At 37.7% G+C, this 12,839-nt stretch overlaps 1 protein-coding gene across 5 annotated transcripts in view; it reads right to left on the bottom strand.

Annotated features, from left to right (window-relative positions):
• The window catches only part of ARHGEF7 (Rho guanine nucleotide exchange factor 7), a 116,727-nt gene that overhangs the window by 17,090 nt on the left and 86,798 nt on the right, over positions 1 to 12,839 (bottom strand). For all 5 annotated transcript variants that reach the window (XM_066313811.1, XM_066313810.1, XM_066313813.1 and 2 more), the window contains 6 exons: positions 12,172 to 12,258; positions 8,749 to 8,827; positions 7,307 to 7,446; positions 6,449 to 6,673; positions 5,324 to 5,417; positions 2,399 to 2,488 (listed from right to left, as the gene is read on the bottom strand). In XM_066313811.1, the coding sequence (XP_066169908.1) occupies positions 2,399 to 2,488; positions 5,324 to 5,417; positions 6,449 to 6,673; positions 7,307 to 7,446; positions 8,749 to 8,827; positions 12,172 to 12,258 (715 nt within the window). The remainder of the gene's footprint in view (positions 1 to 2,398; positions 2,489 to 5,323; positions 5,418 to 6,448; positions 6,674 to 7,306; positions 7,447 to 8,748; positions 8,828 to 12,171; positions 12,259 to 12,839) is intronic.

The following is a 12,839-nucleotide window of genomic DNA, read 5'->3' on the forward strand; positions in this document are numbered from 1 at the left end:
GCATCTTGCACCCATTGAAGGAGATTGTGAAAGTACATGTTTTTCTGTGCCCATACCCCTTGTTATTTGTTAAGCCACATTGCAAATTAACTCACAGAAAAATGGACCAAGAACCTAACAGTGACGTGGCCCATTCTGACCCCTCACACACCTCTCCCTACACATCTGAGTCTATCCCCATAATTAAATACTGTTAGACCTCTAGGGTAGTTGGTCAAGCATAATAAGGACAGGTTTTTTATTTTTCAAGATCTAGCAGTATCCAAGGATTGAAGCCATGTAAGTGGCCATATTATGAGCCACCACACGTATGATACTGCAGAGGATTTAAAGTCTTCATTTGAACCAGAAATGCAAAATAAGCTGTGTTCAAAAAGCATGAGAAAGTCAGACTCTGCTCTTTCATTTCCATCTATCTACCCAAATTAAATATCACTTATTTCCCACCCAAACAACTGATAAAAAGCTGTTCTGCTACCTCTGCCACACCTTGTCAGTTTGCACTGGTGTCACAGCTCTGCTGCACTGACACTGCCAAAAGCAGTAGATTAAGGGACAGGCAGAATATTAACAGAGAGGTAAGAATGGAGTATGTAAAAAAACACCATACTTCACAAGTGACAGGCAACACTCTCATTCCATTATTCTACACTGACTACTGCTCCAACAGAAGCAATTCCAGTTTTATTGGTTCTTTTCCCATTTCCAATTCCAGTTTACAAATGGACCTTCTGAAGCATAGTCTTAGGTAACAAGACTATACTTCCCAAACAAAGCAGCTATGTGCCTAATGATTAATTTTTTTTTCTTGCTGCAATTAAGAGCAAATAAAAGCTGCTGACTTCTGATGTATGCAATGATACCCACAGCACTATGTATATTTCTTAAATATACATAGACAGGAAAAATAGGCAAGCAAAAAAAAAAATCGTATCCACTTCATATCTGCACACACTACTGTGCAAGTGCAAATGTTTTCCCAACCATTTCTTGTCACATTATCCTTGGGAATAACAGATCACAGCTGAGGTGTTTAAACGACAATAATCTCATTTGATTTTGTTTGGAACAACAGTATATCTTCAGAACTTTGAACTCATTGATTCCCTTTATCCAATTAAACACATTACTGTAATGACTGTAGGGCTATAAAAAAAGATTAGTAATTATAAAAAAATAACAGTAGTAGCCGATTTCATGATCTTGGAGATCTACGGTTCATTAAGACAGAAAAATTAAAATTAAAGCTTTTGTTGCTACTTGAGAAGTTTTTACAGTCTATTGTAACTGCCATATTCCCATTGTAAGTTACATAGGAATACAAAGTAGCTGTGTATTTTTTCAAGTTGGCAATAGCAAATGAACATGTATTAGAAAAATTCAAGAACTAAGTCTGCAATTGCATTTTAAGACTTCAACTGTCAGCATGAAGTGCCTTTGCTTCAAGGCAAAATGGGCCTAGAGCACTGTAGGCAACAGTGAATAGTATTATTTCAAAATTTAAATAGCTTTAGTGGACAAGAAGTTATGATGTCCAGTCTTCTAGTTCCAGCAAAACCAGCCAAGTACTTCAAGATCATTATACTGTGTTCCAAGGATCTCCAAATTAAATTTGTATTCAACAGTGCAAAAAGGAACAAACGCAACAGCATTTTCTCCTTCCTTGTGTAAATGGAACACATGCTGGTGGACTCCCCTGCTTTGAGCAATGTTTTACTTACAATACAGAGGAACTCCACATGGCAACCTTGATTTGGATTAAATGAAGTAGGACCCCAGAGGCACGTTACAGGTTTTCAATATGCTATGTATTGATCTGAGAAACTAAAAATGGCTTTAAGCAACACATATCTGAGAACAATTTCTCCTAAAATTATGAGACGGATTAAAATTTGTAATTAATACTAAAAACAACTAGTGGTAATAAAATTAAAGAAATTTTATAGGTCTAGGTTACTTTTCCATGGAGAAAGTCTTTGTTGAAGAGAACACAACAAAAATACAGTCCTCCAAAACTACGATGACTTCTTCATTCCTCCTACTTACCAGTCTCTTGAAATTTATCCAAAAGCATACTGATAGCTGTTAATTCAGTTCAGATACCTTTTATTCATTGGTGAAGCTTTAGTACAATTTTAAACCATGACAAGTAATCACATAAGGTTTTTTGTTGTTCTGGATTGTTTCAAAATACTGAAAAAATGATAGTCTCTAATCATGGTCCTTGGCATCCAATACATAAACACTTGGCATTGATGTTAAACCAGAAAGAGGTTATTATTTGCAGGTCCAATGTGCTCTTTGCAAAGACCTGGGAATATACAGCACTCACTTTTGCAAACTATCCCATTTGTGTTTTATTTAGCCATTTCTACACATTAAGTACCTTCTAACTTACTTGAATTTAGTGTTTGACGTGTTTTGGCACTTGTGCAATATGCTTCAATGACTTTAAGAATTTGAGCATCTTCTTCTAAAGCAGCTGTACCTAGAATCAATGAGAGAAACAGAATTTTAAAAATGGGCATATTTCTTAATATAGAGAAGCCTTTGTAAATCAGCACAGTTCAGTTGAGTCCAAAGTTCAGCCTAATCAACCCTTTAAAATCCTTTTAATCATACAATTTTAAAAATCAAACTTCAATGAACAAAAGTAACAGTTTAAAAAGACAAATACTATTTTGAAATGCTTTGAAAAAATTCAGTTAAGATTAACCACCCACACATTCAAGAAATTTTCTGTGTCTGATGTACAGAATATGTTTTGAAGTGTGAGGACTCTCATTCTAAAGCAGTCATTTTACTGAAAAGCCCCTTTATACTCAAGTTATTATATAAACACACAATTCAATATGCATACTATTCCATTACTCAATCAAAGAAGTCAAGAAACAATACTAATTCCCAGAAAACATCTTGAAAACTTTTTGCCTATATATGTGTATATATATAAAAGCAGATTTACCCCTTTCAACAGCACACAGTTGAAAATAAATCTCATAATTAACAGCATAACTTCAGCATGCAGAAGGAAAGATTCCACTATCTGTACCTATATCTATCCTGTACATATATCTGTGAAAAGTGACTACTCTAAACTACTCAGACTTCAACACAGAAACAGGACTACTGAACAAATTTAACTATTCAAGCTTAACATGGCAACATTTTCCAAAAGTAAAGCTCCACAGCAAATCTCACTGGGTAACTCAGTAAAAATACCGTCAAACTGTTAACCTGCAATAGAGTGAAATTCCAATCAGAAATCCAGAGGTGCCTCTACCATTATTAGTTTAGATGAAACCAGAAGTCTGTGTGCAAGGCAAGACAATTTGTTGTTTTAAAAGCATTTGTCCTCTTTGCCCCCATGAGATAATTAGGTTTGAAGACTTCCTGCTGCATGAATCTGAGCAACTTTCAACATCAAAATGCAGTTGGATTCTCTGCCAGCCAATATATCCTGTTGGGTTTTGTAACTTATTATCATCGGAACAAAGCCAACTTTCCAAACATTTATTGGGACAGGCTAGCTACTGCAGAAATTATCTTGACCCAATACAATTTTCCTACAGTTTAAGAGATGCAGATACTCCAAAGTACAGGTTATCCCTCTTTTAAGGCAGGAAAAATAATTGGATTTTGTAGTTAGAATGCAGCACCATATTATTACAGTATCAGGACAAATACTACTCTTCTGAAACAGCATTTTAAGGGCAATCAGTTAAAACATCTCAGTTGTTTTGTCTGTTGAAATGCTCATTTGACACAGCGATTCTCAAAACATCGCCCATAAATCCTCTGGATTCCTGAGAAGAAAAGTAACAAAACCCAGACCACTCTATCAATATGCTTTAAATTCAATACAAGTGGGAAACTTTTATAGCTCCACAAAAAAGCTGAGAAAGTTGAACTAACAGAACCTTCTAATTACTGATTAGGGAAGATGAACATCAAGAATCTGTAAGAAACATTCTTTGACTAAAAGCTACTAAAAGATCCCCTTTCAATACAAATTATTGAATCAGGAGTAGAACAATGTATTTGCAAGCTACAGACTCCTCCTTTACCCCAACTAAGAACCCTTAACTCCTCCCACTGTGTTGTTTAACAACGGCTAAACCTGCAAGTTGACAGCTTTATCACCATCACTACAACTACTGAATCTCCGTTCTCCAACATCTCAAATGATACAGCATTACAGTATTTTTGTTTTTCCTAAACAGATGCCTTTTTTACCCTGTAAGGATAAAACATCCTGAACTACAACATCCACCTGCACATCTATGAACAAGAACCATTCTACTCACTAGCTTAACCTTTGCTACATGAAATGCACAGAGCATTCAGAAGGACTAACACCTCAGACAAACCAAGAGCACCCGGAGGAAAAGTTTTTTCTCTCCAACTCTATATAAGCCTCTGAGAGACAGCTGCCACAATAACACACTTCATGCACTGAACACTCATGGCACAGACTATCTTAAACAGCCCATGAGCAAAGGACAGACACAGAGAAGCAAAAGCTCCAGTAAAAATCTGCCCAATAAAACACCCTGTCTTTTACTGATACAAGTAACCAGATTATTCATCGACACAAATTTCTAAGGAAGAATTACAGCAACACTGACAACTAAGTGAATACTGTGTTTGCTTGATAACAATTAATGCTCCCTCTACTTTCAATTATCCCAACATTCAGATTTTGACCTCTGATTTTCTGTACATTACTCAGTCTCTCTCACATCAGTGTTTTTCTTCGTACTTCACGCAGCCTAAATATCTGCAATTTATTTAGATACAGACATGAGCAAATTACTTTATTTACAGGAGGTAAGAGAAGACTGTTGGACGCCAGAAGGAGTGCTTGTGGAAGCAACTTGCCTTCAAATCAGCAGCAATAACCAGCCTTCCAACACTGAGGACAAAAGCTCCTACCAAGACCAACTTAAGAACATAGCTACAAAGTATTCTACAAGATTGGTTCAATATCTTCACATTGTTGTTTATAGCACTAAAAGACAGGTTTACTTCACTGAACTTCACATGGCTCTGTAACCTCTCTTCCTTCTGTAACACAGAGAAATAGGCACTTCACAAGCAGACATCCGCTGTAGCAAGCAGTAAAGCTCTACAAAGCAACTAATACCATCATAGCACAAAATGAATATAACAAACCATCCTCTGGATATACCTACCCCTCTCCCCTGACATGAGAGAGGAAACCAGGTGACTTGCTTACACTGTACAACTGACTCTTAAAGAATTTAACTGATGTTAATTCCACCCTTTGTATTATACAGGTATTTTTTCAAGTCTCTCTTACTTTTTCTCAGTGCAAACTCTTCATCTGACGGCTTCCGCTCCGGCTTGCGTTTGGGAAGCAGCTTTTTCATGGTTTTAGGGCTTTTACTGAGATCCTGTATAGGAAAAATAAAAAGAGTAGAGCTTCTAGACATATTTCAAGAATTTAACTTCTAAATGCATATAGAAATTACTAACTAAAAACCTTTTGACAGCACCAAAATTCAGTTTACTAGTATTTTTTGCCAAGTTCAATTTGCCTGAATTGGCTGATTTCCTCCCTACTCTTCTTCCAGCTATACACATAGCCAAGTATTTTATCTGTTCTATTAACAGAAATACACATAAAACCTGCTGCAAAGGCATTCAGCCTGTTTGGGAGCTAGTGAAGGGTGAAAGAGGCATGAACACATTAATAGGTCTTTTTCCTGAACAGCTGAAGAGACAACCCACTTCACTTGTCTACTGGGAAGCAAGAACAAAGGATTTAACAAGGAAGCTTGGCAGGTACTACACTCTTGAAAGCCAAAATTCATTAAAGTTTAGGTCTGTTTTTACAGAGGTCTTCAGAAAAAAAAATCAACAAGAAAAACATAAAAAAAAATCCCCAAAATCACAAACAAACAACAAACTCAACAGCATTTCTGCTCAAAATGTGGTCATGATAATTTACAGGAACAATACTAAGTTTCAGGAACAAAAGGCATATGCTTGTCTACCCTTTACCTGAAAGATACAATACATCTTCTGTGAAAATACAGAACAAGAAAGTAAAAAGGTGACTGAGCAGGACCTACCAAAGATGATCATGACAGGTTTTGAATGCTATTGTATGCTAAACATCATATGGATGATTGAAATTTTAATACATTGGAGAATTTAGTGGCCTACACATGAAAGCATAAAAGGATTTTAAGTTAAATTACAAAATGAGCACATAGTACAGCCAAACAGAAGAACCTCTTCTAGCAGCTAAGTCTCAACACAAATCTTGCACTGAAGATCCACTCTCACTTTTTCCCTGTTGTTTAGGAGATTTACAAAATTAAAGGAAAGTCAGATACACAGAGCCACCACCAAAAAATAATTTACAACTTCCTACTGAAGGCCTGCCACACTGTGTCTTTTCTTGGCTGCTGCATCTCACCTCCTTATAGCAAAGAGCAGCTGAGGGCCGTAGCGGAGGCGCGGGCCGCAGGCAGCTCAGACTCCACGGCTTGGGCGTTTTCGGCGGCTCCAGCGGTCCCCAGTTTATTGTGGTGTGTGGAGTGCCGTGATGTGATGGATGAGGGAGAGTGTGGTAGGCAGGAGTCAGGGGTATTGGCTTGCTGTCTGAATGCTTGCTGGAGGGAGTCACTGGGTGGGAAGGAAGCTGCCAAACAGGATGGGAAAAGAGAGAAAGCATATTATCATAATGGAGACAGAGTGTCATTAAGGACTGCTGAAATAATCCCACCTGCTATAGTATTTCTGTTTATTACAGGTGGGCTTTGAAAAATTTTACATTAAGTTATTTTTTGGAAAAAAGGAGCTTGATTTTTTTTTTATTGTCTACCACAGACGGAGCACAAACTAAAGAAAGAACTGCTCCCACTTCTCTCACCACCAAGGGTGGAGCTAAATTTAGAACCATTCATATCCAACAATTCAAATGCAGACTCCAAAGAAATTACTGTTTCTCCACAGCCTGTCAAGTACATCACAAATTATAACCTACTGTTCTAAGTATACTTAAAAGACGGTGATGCATGCACTTGGTCAAAACAGAAGCAGTAATGATAATGAACTTTCTTTCACCCCATTAAACTGTTACACTGAGTTTTAAGCATTTTGTTCTTTGTTCCCACAATTAAAATCAGCATTATCTTTTTACCTATTAAACTACAGTGACACAATTCAGTTCTTGTTACTAATGGCCAAAAAAAAAAAAAGGCTTTCCACGGTGTAATACCTGCCAGACAACCTAATTCTGCTCATTCACTTGAGTCCAGAAGCTCTTTCTTACCGTGTGAGATGGCACAGAGTGCGGTTTAATGGTGGGATTCCCAACAGTTGTGACTTTGGTTTGCTTCTGCAGGTGATCCACCCATTCATGCAAATCTTGTTGGTTGTTACAAGATACTAATATCCTTTCAATCATATTTCCTAGGTGATAGATAGCAGAAAGACATAGGAAATGAAAAAAGAACAATTTAGTCGATCTGACATGATTAAAAAAGACACTCATTTCCTAAAGGATTATGCCCTCTCAATACTAAGCAAAAATTTAAATCATATTTTCAGTACAATAGCATCCCACTTCTCCAGGTTCTAACACACATTGCCTCCATTAATTTATTCTTAGTCAAGCACAGGAGTTCCACTTTTTTCCCCCTAGCTCTAGTAATTAAGCACAGACAAGAGTAGGAGACAGTCTTATGCTTTTCCATCTTCCCCAGTAAAGCCAGCACAAACCTAAAATGTCACTCTCGACTCTGTACACTACAGCACAGGAAAAGTTATAAAATCAAAGTTCACCAATCTTCTCTCAGAAAAAAGCATAAAATTAAAGCTAGGGCAAAAACCACTTGGAAAAGCAATCTCAACCAAAGATAACCTTAATTTCTGCACTTAACATAATTTAACCCAGCCCATTTCCCTTGAGGTCAATTTCACAGCTATTATCACAAAAACCCCCATTTTTTTTCTCAATATAAATAATCTTTTCCCCTGTGACTCATAGTACTGATATACTTGAGACAGTCAAAATTAGTCTATTTAAATGCAACCTTGGAGGTAGAACTGATCCAGGAATTGAAGGAAGATACGAAATTCCACCATGGGGACCTTGCACAGTCCTTTAAATTGTCTCAGGACATACATGATGAAATGAATGAATAAACAGATAGAAATTACCCATATAAGCATAATGGCAACAATCATTAACATCAGAGATGCTAAAGGAGCATCTCATTTTCTCAGAAAAGAGGTGGAAAGCTTCTAGAAGAAAACTGCTGCTCAAAGCTCTTCCAGCACCTCTCTAATTCCTATCCTTTCAGTAAATAGTGCACTTTGAACTGCTTCATCACAAAAGATCTTCCCCAAGGCTACTGCCTCCATTCTTGAAGACAAAGAAATTTCAAGCTGAATCTCACGTAAAGACATCCTTAACTGTGGGTAACTGTGCTACAAAGTTTGTATAATCACAGGATGGCTGAGGCTCTAAGGGACCTCTTTAGGTCACACTCCCCATTGCCTAAGCACAGACACCTGGAGCTGGTTGCCTGGGATCATGGCCAGGGAGCTTTCCAGGACCTCCAAGCACAGCCATCTCCCCAGGCACTCTGTGCCAGTGCTTGGTCATCCTCACAATGAAAAAAGTTTTTTCCTCTGTTCAGAGCAAGCATATGATGTTCAAAACAATATATCCTGGGATAACTAGTAAATAAAAATATTAATGGGCAATACCTGATATTTCAAATGCATTTTTATGGTTTTCACTGTCTTCTAGCTTTGTAATAGTCATTCCTGTCATAGGCAGTTTTCCCTTAAAAAAAAAAGATGGTAACATTGACATTAAATACAAAACACAAAAAGACATTATCAATTAAAGAAAACACTAACTTTAAGCTCTGAAAAAAGACATTCATAGCGAATTGACACACACACACCCTGATGGATTTAAAAACACTTAAAAATCCATATAAACATCTCACAATGGGAGTTTTTCATATGTCCAACTTCTGCAAATTACATCTGTGACATCAGTACATCTAGCTTATACCTATCCAGGCTACAAAATCCATACAAATACAATAGCGCTCATTCCTCAGTCTCGGATTCTTGAAACTGAGACCTTCAGGATCATCCATATCACATGACTGGAGGCAATAGTAACTCTTCTTTAAGCTCACTTGCTTGCAAACTGATCAGCTCCCAGAATAAGGTCTGTAGAACAAGTAAATTTATAAAGGACTATTTTACTAAATAAATGCATCAATTATTTACTGAATATTTCTCTAATAATGTCACTACTAAATTGCCTCATGGAAATACTTTGAGGGGAAAAAAAAGCAGTGAACACCTTCACATTTGTAAATTTCCTTCAGGAGAACATACTAATTTTGCAGAAGACCCCATTTTAAACCCAGTCAACCAGGAAAAAAGAACTCAGTTTAGGATAACTTTTTGACCCTTTAGAAACGGAGATGAATAAATAAAGTTGAAAACTTCTGGGATGAAAATGAAACTTCAATAAAAGTTTTTTAAGACAGATCCTGTATTCTCCTGCACAGAAACACTATTCAGCAAATACTGGCAAAAGCATAAATGCTATGGTACTGTGGAATTTGCTCCAACAGAGCAAAAAGGAAAAAAATAAACAACTTCATGTTTTCTTTCCTAAAAACAGCAGAATGGACAAAGGTTTCTTAGAAGCTTGGAAATGAAAAATCCCTTGGTATTCTGTAGGCACAGAGCATGCTCAGGCCCAAGATATCAAAGAGAAAGGACTTCTCTTGCGGCAGCTTCCCCACTGAAGGAAACATGGTGGCGACACACACTCCACAGTGCAGTTAAAATGTGCTCTTTTCCCTTTTTTCCAATGTTTGCTGGTTCATGACTAGCACAGCATACAACCACAAGAGTGATGTGCAAGAACTGCTGACACAGGTGGTACACTGGTGACAGAGATCCCCCGAATCACATGGCAAGGAAAAGTACAAAGTCAGCAAAACAGAAAACGGAAGTGAACTTTGGAATCATTTATATTTCCCTTCTAACAAACAATTGTGTAGCCCCCCTAAGAAGCATGGTCCTTGCTCCTTGTGACTTCAGCTTACCACTGGTAAAAGTTCTTCCCATTAGCTCATGTGGCAGATATCAGCATTATCAACCAGAAAATCTGAAGCCTGACAACAACCGGGCCATTCAGAAATGCAGGGAGGGTGTTATGTTGGATGATGCCTCCAGTGGAATAATTTCCCTGAGAAGGACTGAGGGAACTGCATCATCCTCTGTCTATATCCGTCCCAGTTCTGAGATGTGAACCTCAGAAAAAACGTCCAAAAGGCCCAAGTTATGCACTCTAGACAAGGGCTCTGAGCAACTGTCTCAGACACAAACAGTGATGAAACAATTTCACCTGGCTGTGAACATGTAGTCATTAAAATCTGAGACATTCTCAGTGATGGGACTATCACACATGATAGTCTCCTCACATGAGGTTGTGAGGAAATTAAGAGTTTTGCTTTCAAGAGCTGGTTGGACAGTCAACACTAAGAAAGGGCTGCAGCCATTCTGAGTAGAAAAGACAAATCACAGAAAATCGTTTATTTTTTTACTGAACAATGCTGAGCACCTAGGGAATAAAGTGGGTGGGAAGAAGAAGAAATGCAAGTGATAGTAGAGGAAAAATAAAGCTTGATGGACTGTTTAACTTCATGCTGCTTGTAATATACAAAACTTCCAGTCAGCTGCCTTCATGATGAGTACAGAAGAATCTATCCTCATCAGAAATTTGAACTGTGCCACTTCAAACACAGAACCAACCTGCCTTTTCTAGTATTTTTTTCCATCAACATTGGGATAATTAGAAGTGGCACAAAGTTAACAAACTTGGCAGTCCACTTGAACCACCTAATGCAGCAGCTTTTCAGACAATTGTGGTAGGTAAGGTACGAATCCAAACACAAATTTTGGAATTTAATTGCTCTTAATTAAAAAAAAAAATCTCCTTTTGTGATTGACTGTGGTTGATCACATAGGAACACCAAATGATCAACCTTCAGCATTCCTTTGAAGCAGGCAAATCACTGCTCAGGAGAAAGGAATGAACTGTTCAAGTGTTTTACAGAAGCATTTCTAGTAGGTGAAATCTGTCTCCTTTTAGAACTTTGTTGCAGTTTTTCCTTGTCCTTTGGCATTATTTGAACATTTTCAAGACTTTGGAAGTCATGGATTGCACATTTGCCTCTCTCAGGAGTCTTTGAAACTATATACCCAAGATGCAAGCGCTTCTGTGAAACACAGCCTAGAGCTCCAGGGGAGCCAGAACAAATGGCACTCCTGCACTGCAGCAGTTGTTCCTCTGGAACAGGCCTGTAGGGCAACAGCCACAAGTACTCAGCTAGGAAACCTGGGAGAGAGCTCAAAGACTGTTTCTACCAGCTGTGAGCAGAGGACTGGTGAAGTGAAACACTTGGTGCATTTCAGGTGGTGTTACACTGAGGAGCCCAAGGCTGGGGACAGGGACTCAGCGTCAGTCCATGCACTTGAATCTTTTCCCATTGTTGGAGCATATCAAGCACATTTGGAGCATGCCTTCCAATTCAACTTTATTCAGAGAGAATCTAGTCTGTGAGCCCCAAAACAATTTCGACTTTATAACTCAGTGCTCATTAAACAGAAAAAAACTAAAATATGAATTTTAAAAGTGTGCCGCTGATTCCAAGATAAAACACTAACGTGGATGCCTCTTACCAAACTGATGGTAACAGCCTAATTCACACTGACAAAAGCTTAAGGGGGCTGTGCAATTTTGTTAAGTCTCAGTAGCAGTCAAAGAGCACTAACAAACCTATGCAGCAACATTGGTTTTCCACATAGATCTAAAAAGCTACCAATACTTCCTCTCATCAGCTACTACCAACAGGGTAAAAAAAACAATGTCTTCTTGATGATAGTGACAGCTACAAAGAAGATCAAACCCTGGGCTTCTATGCCAGAATGATATAAGACAGACGACCACTTCTTATGCAGATATTACTTTTTATCTTTATAAATGCAAAAGTTTAATAATCCTTCCAATGAAATATCCTTCCTATGAAATATCATTTGGAAATAACACAACTCCCAACACATTCTTAGACATTTGTAAATGTATTACTTTACCTGGTAGATAAACCCACTCATTCTTGGGCTGGCTGACAACATTAGCAAAATGTTAGGGAAGAGAAGAAGATACCTTTCGTTCTTTTCCTTGTTAAAAGAAGAAAATGAAAAAGTAAGTACACCATCACAAGTCCCCTCTCCATTTATCTATTACTAAAAGCTATCAGCATTATAACTGGATGATTACTCCACAAATATTTGCTCAGTGCAAAACTCTCTCTCCACTGTATTTAGAAAAATTAAAAAAAGGAAAAAAAAAGTAAAGACGACGACAGAATTACTTATTTTCTGCTTGAAAAGTGCTACTAGCACATGCCTATACTTTTTCCAGAAGAGCACAGCCTTGTATTTAAAACAGGAATTTCACAGGCTCGGTGAAACACTGACCTTGTTTAATATGATAACAACTGTTTGGCCAATTTCAGTAAAACCAAAATTACATACTGGATGTATTTCTTCCTATAATTTAGATGGATACTGTTACAGTCATATCGAGACTGTGGTCTCTCAAATTGGAGATCGGATTTTTAAACACTGGATTATGCCCAGAAGTAGAAAAAGCAAAGGAATAATTACTAGAGTCACAACGAAAGCACTCATTACTTTGCTGTGGTTTGATTTGCTGGTTTCACGTATGAAGTTATCCATTGTGGTTTTGTTTTGGGGTA

The sequence above is a fragment of the Sylvia atricapilla genome, chromosome 2 (assembly GCF_009819655.1).
Source record: "Sylvia atricapilla isolate bSylAtr1 chromosome 2, bSylAtr1.pri, whole genome shotgun sequence".
NCBI classification, from domain to species: Eukaryota; Metazoa; Chordata; class Aves; order Passeriformes; family Sylviidae; genus Sylvia; species Sylvia atricapilla.